Source organism: Bison bison, unplaced genomic scaffold (genome assembly GCF_000754665.1).
Source record: "Bison bison bison isolate TAMUID 2011002044 unplaced genomic scaffold, Bison_UMD1.0 scf7180017864230, whole genome shotgun sequence".
Lineage (NCBI taxonomy): Eukaryota > Metazoa > Chordata > Mammalia > Artiodactyla > Bovidae > Bison > Bison bison.
In genome coordinates this window covers 379,492-394,175 of record NW_011494802.1, presented here as the reverse complement: position 1 = coordinate 394,175, position 14,684 = coordinate 379,492, and the positions used below count along the sequence as shown (strand labels likewise).

The window sequence follows — 14,684 nt, the reverse complement described above, 5'->3', positions numbered from 1 at the left end:
TAAACTGCTGTTCAAGTTCTTGGCCAGCCTGCTGCTTTGCCCTTGCTAATGAAGGCAGTGGGTAGCTGGCTAAGGACTTGCTTTAATTCTCTGTATCAACAGAGAGGGAGAGAGCCCTGAACCAAACACCTGTATTCCAACATTTTACACAGCAGTCCGGGCACCCTGTGCCTAGGAAAGCTGGCCATGTGTCTACTCCTGAGTTTGACCTGGGCCAGGGCTGTTAGTCTTCGGAAAATCAGAATGCTTTTAGGTTAGGCATTCAGAGGCAGTTGTTTCCATAACTAGGTAGCTCACGTGGGGAGTCTGCGTTAAATCAGCATCTTTTGTTGTTGCTTCCAGGGCAGCAGAAGAAGCCTTTGTAAATGACATTGAGGAGTCGTCCCCAGGCACTGAGTGGGAACGGGTGGCCCGGCTGTGTGACTTTAACCCCAAGTCCAGCAAGCAGGCCAAAGATGTCTCCCGCATGCGTTCTGTCCTCATCTCCCTCAAGCAGGCCCCCCTGGTGCACTGAAGAGCCGCCCTGTGGAAACACTACATCTGCAATATCTTAATCCTACTCAGTGAAGCTCTTCACGGTAATTGGATTAATTATGTTGAGTTCTTTTGGACCAAACCTTTTGTCTTTAGAGTTGATCATTGTTTGTGATTGCATGTTTCCTTCAACTGTGTTCTCCCTGGCATTCAAAGAGGAGGGGAGGTGGCGGCAGAGGAAGGGAGGGAGGTCTCCCAACGGCAGCCTCAACCTATGCTTTTGTGCATTATTCTGAGAATAAATTTCTGTTCCAAGAAATAAACATGAAGCTTCATTATTGATCTCAAGGTGTGCTGCAGTTGGGAGTGAGGTCAGTGAGGAATTTCCTTTTATCCTTTCTAGGGCTAAGGAGGCACAGCCATTGGGTGCCCACCCTGCCTTGAACTAAAACAGCTCTGAGTTTCTGCTGTCTGTAGTAGGAGTCTGTGGATGTTTCCATTTGAAAGAGGACTGCTACTGCTAAGTCACTTCAGTCGTGTCCAACTCTGTGCGACCCCATAGACGGCAGCCCACTAAGGTTGGCTAAAAATTAACCTCTCACTGCCCACTGAAGATAGAGCTATGAATCCCCTCTTCACCCTGGACATTTTCTCCCAGGTGGCTCGTTTGTCACTATCCCTGACTGTAGGAGCCTGGGTAGTGTATTTCAGCAGGCTTCTCCCTGGGCAATAGAACCTAGTGAGACACTTGCTCCTTAGGATTCAGCCAGGTAAACCTGAGTCAGGATGGCATGAGCATGCCTGGCCCTGTTTCTCTGAATCCCTGTAGTACACACTGAGATCTGTGCCATTCCTAGCACTTTGCTCATATTCCTGTTGTCAAATCCTTCATCTAGACCTTGCTGGCCAGTACAGTAGCTACAGTGGCTATTTAAATCAGTTAGAATGAAAAACACAATTCTAGCCCTAGCTCCTTTTCATATGTGCTGTGGCCACATGTAGTTAGGATGCATTTGGATTGCACAGGGCAGACTATGGAACATTTACATCATCGCATAACATTCTGGACCACACGGATCCACATAACAGGTACCTGTAGGAGACGTACTCCCATTTCAGGCATCAACACATTCACTACTTGCTCTCAGAACCTGTCACATTATAGGTGATGGATGGAGTGACTAATAAAACCATATTTCAGAAATGTGCTAGAGTTACCTGATACTAGTTCCAGGATACAGACTGGTGTAAACACCTGTAGTGCCACACTCAGGAGGTGGGTGAGCAGGGTTAGGTCTTGCCATTGCCAAGAAGGAAAGTCCACCGTCTCTTCTTTGGTAATTATGTCTGGGAGGGACAGGAATGTTTACTTTTTTGGCCTATCTTCCCCTCGCCAAGCTACTTAGTTGGGCATTCCTTGATCTGGGCTGCATTGCTGGTCTTACTGCTCTTCCTCCCCTTTAGCCACCCGAGATTTCAGTCAAGCAATTGCTTGCTGCTGTTCACCAACCATTTGTTGCTTCTAGGCCTTGTTAATGTCATTGAAAAGATCACAGTCCAGTTTAAGAACTAGCTCAAAGGCCACTTAACGTGATGCCTTTCCTTTCCCCTGAGCTCCCATGACCCTCTCTACGTGGGACAGCTTACCTTTTGATAATGTCTTGATGGTGTCATCTGGCCTGGTTTTGCGTCTCACATAGGATGGGTGTCTTGAAGGTAGATGTGGCAGTTAGGTCCGTAAAGTCTGACTTTTCTCCAAATTAAGGGTGACTGCATCATATGACAGAAGTAATGCTATATGCTTTCGAGGCTAGGTTGTAAAGGGCGACATAGTTTACGGCTGGTTTGTTGAAACAAACAAGCTGGTAGTCCTTGTGCCACCATGTAAAAATCTCTACCACCCTGAGGCCACCATGCTATGAGGAAGCCCAGACCAGCCTACCTGGAGAGACCCTGAAACTACAAGCAAAGAGATGCATGGCCAGCCCTGTTCCAGCCCCAGCCACTGCCTAACTGCAAGCACATCAGATGCCCTGAGTCAGAATTGCCAGGTAGAGCCTTTCCAAAATTCCTGACCCACAGAACCATGAGCGAAAATGATTACTGTTTAAGCCTCTTAAGCTTTGAGGTGGTTTGTTACACAGCAGTGGTAACTCTGAATTGTCTCCAATGCCTACATTACCCACGTGGGGCTTCATAAAAAAGGAAGGGGTTGGTCCAAGAACTCAGTGAGTGCTCAGCATTTAGTTTCTGCACTTAAGCAAGAAAAAAAAAAAAAATGCCCACATTGGAAAGGAAGAAATAAAACTGTCACTATTTGCAGATGACATGACTTTATATACAAAAAACTCTAAAAACTGTTACCAATAACAACTAATAATTAAGTTGTAGGGTATAAAAACAATTACAGAAATTTGTTGCATTTCTGTATACTAATAACAATTTCAGGAAGAGAAATTAAAACAGTCCCATTTACAACTGCATCAAAAAATAAAATACCTAAGAATATAACCAACACTAAAAACTATCAGACACCAATGAAAGAAATTTAAACAGACTTCATGCTCATGGACTGGAAGAATTAATACTGTTAAAATGTCCGTACCACCAAAAGCAATCTACAGATTCAGTGTAGCCTATCAAAATTCCAATGGCATTTTGTTCACAAAAATGAAAGTCCTAAAATTTGTGTGGAAATAGAAAAGACCTCAGTAGCCAAAGCAATCTTGAGAAAGAACAAAGCTGATAGCATTACTCTCCCTGATTTCAAATTGTATTACACAGCTTTAGTAATCAAAACAATAATTGGCATAAAAACAGACACATGGGTCAACGGAACAGAGTAAAAAGTCCAGAAATAAACTCACGTATATGGTCAGTAGCAGGACCACAGCAAACAAACACGCTTCTGCACAGCAAAATGAAAGCTAGCAACAAAAAGACAACTTACAGAAAGGGTGAAAATATTTACAAATCATATATACAATAAGGGGTTCATATCCAGAATATATGAACTCATACACTCAATAGCATAAAAACAATTTAAAAATGAGCAGACGATTTGAATAGACATTTATCCAAAGAAGAGATACAGCTGGCCACTGGGGAAATGAAAAAGGTGCTCAGTATCACTAATCATGAAAGTGAAAACCACAGTGAGATACCACCTCACATTTCTTAGGATGGCTGTTATCAAAAAGACAAGAAATAACAAGTGCTGGAGAGGAGGAGGAGAAAGGGAACCCTTGTGCACTGTTGGCGAGACTGCAAACTGGTGCAGCCACCATGGAAAGCAGTATGGGGGACCTCAAAAACTGAAAGTGGAACTCCCATATGATGCAGCAATTCCAATTCTGGGTATTTATCTAAAGAAAACAAAAGCACTCAACTCCAAGAGGTACATGCAGCCTTACACACAGTCAAGATAACGGAAACAACCTAAGTGTCCATTGACAGATGAGTGGATAAAATGTGGTGTGAATATATATGACAGAATAGTATTCAGCCATTAAAAAAAATGAAATCCTCCCATTTGTGAACCATGGATAGACCTTGAGGGCATTATACTAAATAAGTAAATAGCAGACCAAGAAAGACAAATACCATTATGATCTAAGTGTTATGTGGAATCTCAAAAAAACAAAACCCAGCTCACAGAGAACAGATTAGTGGTTGCCACAGACGGGGTTGGGAAGTGGGGAATGGGTGTAGAGGGTCAGGTACAAACTTTCAGTTACAAAAGTCACAGGGATGTAATATACAGCATGGCGACTATAGTTGATAACACCATAAGGCATATTTGAAAGTTGCTACTAAAATCAATCTTAAAAGTCCTTATCACAAGGAAAAAAACTTTTAACTATGGATTGTGATGATGTTAGGTAAACAGTGTGGTAATCATTTTGCAATATATGTATTTTTAAAGTTATATAACAATGCTTTCTATTAAGGTTTTTTTGGGGGGGATTGTTAAGTCAATATTAAATACCTTAAAGACCTTCAAATAGTAAGCAGTATAACAAATCTCTTGGGGAGGGAAATGTTTTTAGCTAATGAGCTAATTAAGAACAAAACAAAATAGAAAAATGTCAGGATTTCCACAAGGAAATAATTTATTTTTTTCTTTAGAATTTGGCTCAGAACAGTAACATAAAAATATTTACATTAAAATAAGTTATGTGATTTTAGCTAGTTGTAATAATTATGTTGGAATATATTAGCCTTTCCATGAATTTAATAAAAACTGAGTTCTGATTTTATAGATTCAGTACCATTCTTCCAAATATTTGGTATGAAACTTGATAGCAATGCAACTGTCTGGTATATACAGTGGTTGCAGATTTCACCAAGGAACAATGGATGCCCCTTCACAGTACACTGACTGGCCCCAGACACTGATGGCCAAGCCAACAAGCTTCCTTCCCAGGAGTCAACATGGAATGTTTCAACCAGGACCTGGAGATTATTTCAGAGCTGACAGACTTCTAGGAATCAGCCAACCCATCTTTTCACATTAACCCACAAGGAAGGAAGGAATTCAAATACAATCTTGATTCTTTTACATGGGAACAAGTGAAATAATATGTTGTAGAAACCTTTAGGTTTCCCTAAAATAATAAATCTGAAAAACATATGCTAATTTTTAGATTGTCTAAAAGTACCCATAAAAACCTGTCACTAGATGAAATACTATATTGGCAAAATTTCCATAGCATACAAGAATATTTTATTAAATTCACCACTGAGAGATAGTGTCAAGGATAAATCAATTCATTTGCTACTGAGATATTCTTGTGAAAGCTTTCGGTAGCCTGGAGTAAATCAGAATATATTTGCACTTTGGAAGATTTTGATATGACTAGAGGTTGTGTAGCTTAGCAGAAAAAGCACAGAGGGACCCGCCTCAAACCTTATCTTTAAGACTTATTAGCCATGTGGTTCTAGGCACACCACTTAAGACTTAGTTTGGGGTTCTATAAAATGGGAATTAAAACACCTACCTTACTGGTTGTGAGAATTTAGAATAATATATATGAAGCACCAAGTTCAGAGCCTGGCACACAGTAGGCACTTAATAAGTGGTGGCTATTAGTATTTCTTCCAGGTTGAAATTGATAGCAAGAACCTTGGCCTCTGCATCTTGACACTAATACAAACATGGAATCTTACTTAGCCAGAATCCAGATTCACGGATGTGGGCTCTAGGCAAAAGTGAAGTCGCTGAGTCGTGTCTGACTCTTCACGACCCCATGGACCGTAGCCTCCCAGGCTCCTCCGTCCATGGGATTTTCTAGGCAAGAATACTGGAGTGGGTTGCCATTTCCTTCTCCAGGAGATCTCCCCGACCCAGGGATTGAATCTGGGTCTACTGCTTTGTAGGCAGACGCATTGTAGGCAGATGGTAAGTCTGAGCCACCAGGGCTCTAGGTATATAACACACAATAAACACTGCCTTTATCAGTACTCCAGTCATATTCAACACAATATGAAAAGCTACTGAAGAGAGACATGTCTGTTCTCAGTAGCAAAGATCCTTCTGGGACGGTTAATCTCCTTTCAGAGACTGTAAGTCCTAGTGGCTTCTCAGCGGTCCTTAAGAAGATAAGGACAAGGTCACTAAGGCCACTGTAATTCAGACCTCTGATCTACAGTTGCTCAAGATTCTGAGAGAGTAATAGCAAACGACGTCTTTCAGCAAGTAATGTACGGCAGTGAGAGATACACCTGATGTCTTGATTGTGGCCATGATTTCATATAGATGTCAAAACTTATCAAATTGTGCACTTAAAAAAATACCTCAATAAAACTGCTTTTTAAGAGTTTACTTAAGCCTTTCATGGTGAGATTTCCTTCCATTCCCTGACTGGATCCCTTTCTGTGTTCTGAATTTAGGGTCAGAGGAGGAAGGATTAATAACCAAAACTCCAGTATCAAGGTCCCACCCCAAGCAAGGCCTGCAGGTCTGAGTGGTACATCTAGTAAACGGAGTCCTAAGGCGTCCTTGGCTACTGTTGTAGCTCCTTTTGGCACAGAAGAGTATGACAAGGTTTGAGCTGAAATAACCCCAGGAGGAACAGCATCTACAAGATCAGGTTGGGAAAACTGACTTTGGAAGAGGAGACTAAAAGCAAAAACTTCTCTGCCATAGTCACCTGCCAGATTGCCTAATAAATGCTCATCTAGAAGACAACCTGATTCCACCAAGGAGCTCTCGAGTCTCTGTCCTCGTGCATTCCTGGGAGGCCTAGTAGATCCTGCGAGTCGTGTAGTCCAGGACCATGCTGGCGGCGCCGAGCAGAGCAGGTTCCACCAAATCGGAAACCACCACGTCCACATCCTGAACCGAGGACAAGGCTTGCTGGCGGATGACGTCTTTGACAGTGTGGATGTAGTGACTGGCTAGGATTCCAGAGAGGATCACAAGGGAAGGATTCATAGTGTGGAGGATGTTCACAACCCCAAGACCTAAAGCTGTTCCAGCTACAGGAAAACAAAAATTAAAATAAGTTTTGGAGAGAGAGCTCTATCCAAAGTCAAAGAGGAATGTGAAAAAGGGCACTAGCCAGGAATAGTTCACCTATATGGCCTCATGGGAAGTAGTGCTTTTAAAGCTGTTTATGGACTTTCCCGGTGATCTGGTGGTTAAGAATCCGCCTGCCAGTGCAGGGGACACAAGTTTGATCCCTGATCTGGGAAAATTCCACATGCCATGGGGCAGCTAGGCCCATGCGCCCCAACTTACTGAACCTGTGCTCTAGAGCCCATAAGCTGCAACTCCTAAGACATGCACTGCGACTACTGAAGCCTGTGTGCCCTAGAGCCCGCACTGTGCCCCAAGAGAAGCCACTGCAGCGAATAGCCTGCAGCTATAGAGAGCCTGAGCAGCAATGGAGACCCGACACAGACAAAAGGAAGCGGGAGACAATACTACAAATGACCCAATCAGACAAAGGGCAGGAGACCTAGACAGACATTTCTCCAAAGAAAACATACAGATGGACAATGAGCACACGAAAAAATGCTCAGCATCACTCATTATTACAGAATGCAAATCAAAACTACAATGAGGTATCACCTCACACCAGTCAGAATGGCCATCATTGAAAAGTCTACAAACAATAAATGCTGGAGAGGGTGTGGAGAAAAGGAAATCTTGCACTGTTGATGGGAATATAAATTGATACAACCATTACAGTACAGTACAACCAGGACAGTAAGGAAGGTCTTTAAAAAATTAAATATGGAGAACAGTAGCAGTTCCTTAAAAAACTGAAAATAAAACTACCACATGACCCAGCAGTCCCACTACTGGGCACATACCCTGAGAAAACCATAATCGAAAAGACACATGCACCCCACTGTTCACTGCAGCACTGTTTACAACAGCCAGGACATGGAAGCAACCTAGATGTCCATCAGCGGATGAATGGATAGAGAAATTGTGGCACATAAATATAATGGAATATTACTCAGCCATAAAAAGGAACTGAATTGAGTCAGTTGTAGTGATGTGGATGAACCTAGAGTCTGTCATACAGAGTGAGGTCAGAAAGAGAAAAACATCATGTATTAACGCATACATATGGAATCTAGAAGAATGGTGGTGATGAACCTATTTGCAGGGCAAGAATAGAAGTGCAGACAGAGTATGGATCTGCGGCCACAAGGGGTGGGGGAGGGGAGAGGGTGGGACAAATTGACATGTATACACTACCACGTGTAAAATAGACAGCTGGTGGGACGCTCAGCTCGGTGCTCTGTGACGACCTAGAGGGGAAGCACAGGGGAAGTGGGAGGGAGGGGATACACTCACACACACACACTTAGAGCTGATTTACACTGGTGTACAGCAGGAAATAATGCAACACTGTAAAGCATTTATACTCCAATTAAAAAAAGGCAATGCTACCAAATACCTTGAATGCAATTCCTTGTCTCAGTGAGCAGAAAAACTACCTCTTCACAGACATGACAGAGCACTGATCCTGCGGCCAGCTGGGCGCCTGCGGGAGCTCCAGGATCCCCCCAGGCAGAGCTGCCCAGAGCTGTGTGCTCACCTGTTCTCAAGATGCTCTGGGCCTTTGCGTTGCCAAGTTTTGCAGCCTGGATGAGATGGAGTGCGCCCACAGCTTCATCTTTTGGCACTGACATCCCTTCCACCAAGAGCTGGTCTTCTGTTTGGGCAGAGGCGAGAAGGAGCAGCAGTCATTCACAAGCTGCAGCAGCCCCGTGGGAAGGCCACACTTAGAACTGTATCTGTGGGCAGCAGGCCCCCAAGTGGGAAGTTGATCATCTTTTTTTGCACTTGAAAAGCTTTGCAATCATCATAAATATCCATATACTACATCTGCCAAAGAGGCCTTTGCAGCCTGGTTATACATCATCCAAAACTTCTCTAACTAGAAATCCTCCCTTGCTTCTCCATTCCGTATTAAACAGTCATGAAGTGTTTTTTCCTGCAAATTACCAGCACTTCTCTGCATTCATCTCCTTCCTTGTCTAGCTGAGATGCAAGGCTGCTGCCAGTGCCCCACAGCAGCAGGAAGGCCCAGCGCCTCCGAAGCTGACGGACCTGGGTTCAGCTGTCAGCTCCACTCCCACTGGCTGCACGCTACCCTGCCCACATGCGTCACCTCCACGCGTTTCTCTTCTAAGGCTAGGGTAACAATACCTACCCTAGCAGGATTCCAGGTGCTGGCCAGAGGAAATGCTAAATGTATATATTTCTGTTGTTATCTACAGTCCCTGTCCTCTGCCCCGACGCTGCCAAGTCACCAACCTAGATCACTCTCCCTCCTCATCTGCTATTACTCCATCTCTGATGGGAGAAAATCCCAACCAAGAAGACAGTTATCTAGACAAAAGCTGGGGGCTTCCTGTCTTCAGGGGCCCTCACAGCTGCCCTATCCACTCTGCCAGTCCCCTTCAGGGCCCTTCTCAGCCTTCATCTCCTCAGACTGTCTATCCCTGCCCCCACCATCAATATCTCTGGCCTCTTAGGGAGAGGACACCTCCAGGCAGGAACTCCCTTTACTCTTCTGCCCCTGCCTATAAACAGGGCTGTGTTCTCACGACCTGGCTCCTCTCCTTCTCGCACCCCCACCTGGGCTTCGCAGCCCACTCCTCCCTGCCTCCCCAGGGCCTGTATGGGCTCCTCCCCAGATCCTCTCCTGTGTTCTCAACCCCCACTTCCGCTCCCACTGTCTCCTTACACCCTCGCTGGCTCCTCTCCGCCCGTGCGGGCACCCAGATGGCTCGCGCTCAAGGCATTCTTCTTCCCTCCTACTCAGGGTAGTTAGTTTTCTGCTCTCACTACCTGACCAAACTTCTTTCTTTAAGATAAGCATTTATCCCCATGGGGGCAAAAACTGATTCTTAGGGGCAAAAAAATTTTCTTTTTATACAGAGAGTACATAAACAAACAACGTATCTGTGGTATTCAAGTTTCATGGGGTGGAATGACTAGGAAAAAGTGTCTAAGCATTTAGACTTCTTAGTGGGGGTGATGATAAAAATGAGGTAGAAAATCAACACTGTTTTCAGGGCTTCAGATGGTGTCCTTCCTCAGGGTCAAACCAATGAACTTTCCGGTTTCCTTCTGCTCAGCACTTGACACTACCCACCACTCTCTCCCTGAAACACTCCCTCTTTGGTTCCTGTGGCTTTACCCTTTCCTGGTTTTCCTCCCTGCCTACAAGTACTCATGTTTCACAGGATTCCACCCTCAGTTCATCTCACTCCAAGTCTCATTCACAGGCGTAATACCCACCTCAGTGCCAGGGGTTCCAAGTCCAGCCCCGTCACCTATCCTGAGCATCGGATCCCTGTGGCCAGCTGCCTTCTGCGCATTGCTCCTGCACATCCCGCTGGTTCCCAACCATCATCATCTGCCAGACTCTATTCCTTCTCTACATTCCCAACCACAGTTACCCAACCAGAAAACTGCAAGTCATACAGAACACTGTCCCCCTTAAAGCCATCCTCCATTCAACTATCATTGTCTTCCTAGAAAACAAGTTTTGTGAACAACCTAAAATTCAGACCTGTCTTTTCCCTAAACTTTTTTTAGTGGCTTCTCCATTAGCTGCTGGTCCTGGCAAACCTCTGGCTACACTATACCCTGCCTTGCCCTTATGCACCAACACCTCTGTTTCCTATGCTTGGAAGTGCTGCCTGGCTCATCCAAACTTGCCTCAGTAATTCTGTTTACCCTCTGACTCAACTAGACAGCCTAATGCTCCCTTCACTGGAGAGGGAAGGGAAGGGACACTGGTGTCCTTCCTATATGCGTCTATGTTCCTTGGCCATCATTCTCATTGCACTTGACACACCATATTATAATGATATTAAATGATTCCCTCTTATATTAGACTGGAAACCATCTTGATTTTTATAACATGTCCAGAAACAGCTGTAATTCAAATGACCGCTCAGACTTGAAAAATGGTGTGTTTATCCATTTACTTCTCCATTACATCTGTAATAAGATACCCAACCTGTGCTAGGGGTTGAGAAGACAAAAATGACAGAAATCTCCCCTGCTCTCCTGGAGCTCAAGACCCTAGTCCCTGTCCACTGCTGGACAGGAAGAGTGTTAATAGGGGTCAAGACCAGGGGGGCTTTAAGCTTCAGTATGCGGAGTCCTGATTTTCCTCTAGAGAGTAAAAAGCTTGAAAGTTCTGGCTTCCAGCATTTAGCTCTTTCTGGAATATCTATTTTGAAAATACTACCACTTGGCTATTTATCCCTCAGATGAAAGAAACCCACCATCATGTAGCTTTTTTGCTTCCCTCTGCAAGGCCATTCCAGAGGCATATGCTTCAATGCACCCGTGGCTTCCACAGGAACAATCAGGCCCATCCAGGGACACCACAATGTGGCCAAGCTCTGCAGCACAGAAGGAGCTGCCGTGGATCAGTTCATGCTGGTGGACGATCCCCCCGCCGATCCCTATAGTGAGAGATGACAATCACTGAAGTGGCTCTGAAAACAGAAACCTGAGCTAATGGTGATGCCTCCTCTGTTAGCAGACTTCGGAATGTGAGGTCCTGTATGGTGCCTACTTCCTTAAATAGCTAAAACTTTACTAAGTATCAAAACTTCACCTGGAATCCTTTTGGATGGAAATGTTTAGCTGGTCCTCTGATGCCCTCTGTTGCATCTGCTTGGAATCACTGTGATTTCAACTTGGTTCTCACCAAGGTCTTCTCTAGCACTCAAGTAAGAGCCAGCAGCCATGGAAGCACATTGCCCAGAGGCAACCTTCAACAAGGAGAGACAGGAGCCAGCAGATGTAGTGGACAGCTCTGGGTGGATTCTACAGGCTTCCAAGGTAGCTTTGATAATGCATCTTCTAACGGTTCTCCTGCTCTGCTCTACTCTTTCCACCGCCTCATTCCAGTGTCTCAGAATCACCTCCAAAATAAAATACCCACACCAAACTCCTTGCTTCAGGCTCTGCTTTGGGGAAAATCCGAGATAAGATAATCTTTTTAAAAGGTTTCATACACCACCTGTTTTTTTTTTTTTAAACATCTGCTTTCTTAAACAGAATATTAAATAGTTTTGGCTCTTCTTAATGCCACCTTGTCTAAAAATGTATGATTCAATAATTATGAATATCAGTGAATTTTGTCATGGAGCTAAGGAGTTAGAAAGGGCATTTTGCCTTAATAGGTGTTGCATTTTAGAACTGCCCTCTCTTACTTTCTGTGGCACCTACTCCTCAATCCGCACTCCTCTAATTTGCAGGTTATTACTGGAGAAGGGAATGGCAACCCACTCCAGTATTCTTGCCTGGAGAATCCCATGGACAGAGGAGCCTGGCAGGCCATGGCCCATAGGGTCGCAGAATTGGACATGACTGAAGTGACTAAGCATGTACTCCTCTGAACTAGGAAATGATATCCAAGCTGTTAAAACTGTGTCCGAGACTAAGTGCACGCTCCATTTAGGGAGGGAGTCTGACGTGGAGCTGAAGAGCACACAGGGTTTGAAGGGAGAAACATGTGAGACCAAGTGTTGCCTCCAACACTGACTAGCTGAATCTGTTTCCTCGTGTAAAAAACGAATCGGAACATCAGCAGAAGTGAAGAAGTAGGAACTCCAAAAGTCCACCCCTCCACTAAAGCAATGATAAACTAGTAAAAACTGTCAGAATCAACTTTTTTTGGAACTCTGGAAACTAACCAAACGTTTACAGCAAACAGGGGAATTGAGAGAAAACAAGCTGAATCTTAGAGATTTCTGGCATTTTCTGGTCCCATCACCCCCACCCTTTACCTCCCAGCTTGGCAATGGCCATGAGTAACAGCCTATATTCCCAGTATGTAGTATTGCCCAGGATGGCAATACTGGAGGGAGGAGAATGAACTATTCTCAAGACACTGTGGTGCTTTGTTTAGACCTGCTTGGTGGCTCCTGGTGGACTAGCTCAAAGGGCTGGTCTTTATCTCACCCTCCTCAGAACTCTCCCAGGGCTGAGAGGCTACCCAGGGGGCACTTGTCAAAGACATGTAAAGGAAGACATACTTACTAGTTTCTACTGCTGAGGGCAATAGATGGTAGTTGTGACAAACAATACACTAACCAAAGAGTGGGAAGAAAGGCTGGGGAACTAGCAATGAGAAGCTCTGCGGAATAAGGGCTTAGAAGAGCTCTGACAGTTCCTGGCAATTTAGAAGGTCACATTCGTGCCCAGGGCCTGGCACATGCTCAGGAAAGACCTGGGTATTCTCAGCTCTCACCTTCAGGCTTTACAGGAAGGGAAGGTGAAAATTGCCTGAACCGAAGCAGCTTTCTCTACTCTTACCTGTGCCTGTGATAAGTGTCACAAAGTTTTCAAGGCCTTTTCCTTGGCCAAATTTCCTTTCTGCCAGGGCAGCACAGTTGCCATCATTGTCTACCCACACGGGGAGATGCAAAGTGTCAGACAGGGGGCTTCTGAGGTCCACGGAGTTCCATTCTTGAATCAGTTTGGTTGAATGCAGCACGATTCCTTCCCGAGGATTTACACGGCCACCTGTAGAAATGCCTGAGCTCCACAACAAACACAAGGAAAATCATTTTGTTGAGCAATCTCAGAAGACTATGCTGGCTTTCTGGGCTTAGAACACAAATTATTCACCCAAGATCTCCTAAAACAAACATTACCAAGGACTGCAAGGTAATGGAAGGCTAAACCTGTGCCTCCCCATAGACTGAGAGTTCCATCAGTGCTTTTCACAATGGGCTGAGGGCCCATAGACAGGACTGGAGCCATCTACACATACGACAGTGAGCTGATGCTCCGCGTCGTGCATCAGAACTTGGCAAAATTTGTATATGGGAGTGAACATGCTTGGATATGTAATTCACAATCTCACCTACTCCCAAAATTCTGCAGTTCAGTTTTACAGCTTCTGCTGCGGCTTCTACACACATCTGTAGGATTAAATTAATCCTCTCTTCATACGTTTTAGGATTGAACTGAGTATACTTCTTAACTATTTCACCCTGAAAGAGAAAAACCAGATCTGTCTCACTGGTCTTAGCCGAGGAGTATACAGTGAATCTCTGACCTTTCTCATGATAAATCAGACATTGCTTTAGCACAGTACTGCAGACTCAGATGACTGCTTGGGAAGAGAGCCCCTGCTGGCTTGGGCCAGCCCTTGGTTACACCCAACTGGTTTCCAGGAAGCCAACCTGGCATATGGCCACTGCAGCAATGACAACTCCACAGCCAACCAGAGGGGCCTTCACTTCTGGCTAATTTGCCTCTTCACTAAAAGGTCATATTTTACTCTTTCAGGTTGACAAAATTCCCTTGTTTAAATACTGAAGCAACTAAATAAAAATGCTAAGTAAACTTTAATCATCTTCTATAACTGAAGCCAATAATGGTATCAAACCGTGATGTTTATTAAATTACTGTGCTTGGTGACATGTTTCAGTACCAATCAGGCATAGTCCCTTGCCGGGAGCCGGTGAGGCATTCCACTTGTGACAAAGGTCATGAGGAAGGAGGCTCGGCATACGCAAAGGCGGGATCGAGCCTCAGGAGTCCCCCTGGATATTCTCGAGCATCTACCCCCAAAAAACCGGATTCTGCCTACTTTATTGCTTTGTGCTCTCACCTCTGATTTTACTGCGGGCTGTCCCCCACCACCATCTCACTCTCTCTGTCAAAGAGTTAACTTACAGCTCCAATTAATAAAGTTCCTGGGCAA

General features: G+C 44.6%; 2 protein-coding genes across 5 annotated transcripts in view; one reads left to right on the top strand and one right to left on the bottom strand.

Annotated features, from left to right (window-relative positions):
• Positions 1 to 797, top strand: part of CLTA (clathrin, light chain A) — a 17,909-nt gene extending 17,112 nt beyond the window's left edge. Inside the window, exon 6 of one of the 2 annotated variants that reach the window (XM_010846051.1) lies at positions 343 to 797. In XM_010846051.1, the coding sequence (XP_010844353.1) occupies positions 343 to 514 (172 nt within the window). In that variant the 3' untranslated portion in view covers positions 515 to 797. The remainder of the gene's footprint in view (positions 1 to 342) is intronic. The other variant, XM_010846052.1, reaches the window with a different exon arrangement.
• A 1,993-nt stretch (positions 798 to 2,790) lies between these two features.
• The window catches only part of GNE (glucosamine (UDP-N-acetyl)-2-epimerase/N-acetylmannosamine kinase), a 61,060-nt gene continuing 49,166 nt past the window's right edge, over positions 2,791 to 14,684 (bottom strand). For all 3 annotated transcript variants that reach the window (XM_010846048.1, XM_010846050.1, XM_010846049.1), the window contains 5 exons: positions 13,839 to 13,968; positions 13,286 to 13,507; positions 11,242 to 11,424; positions 8,532 to 8,648; positions 2,791 to 6,954 (listed from right to left, as the gene is read on the bottom strand). In XM_010846048.1, the coding sequence (XP_010844350.1) occupies positions 6,719 to 6,954; positions 8,532 to 8,648; positions 11,242 to 11,424; positions 13,286 to 13,507; positions 13,839 to 13,968 (888 nt within the window). In that variant the 3' untranslated portion in view covers positions 2,791 to 6,718. The remainder of the gene's footprint in view (positions 6,955 to 8,531; positions 8,649 to 11,241; positions 11,425 to 13,285; positions 13,508 to 13,838; positions 13,969 to 14,684) is intronic.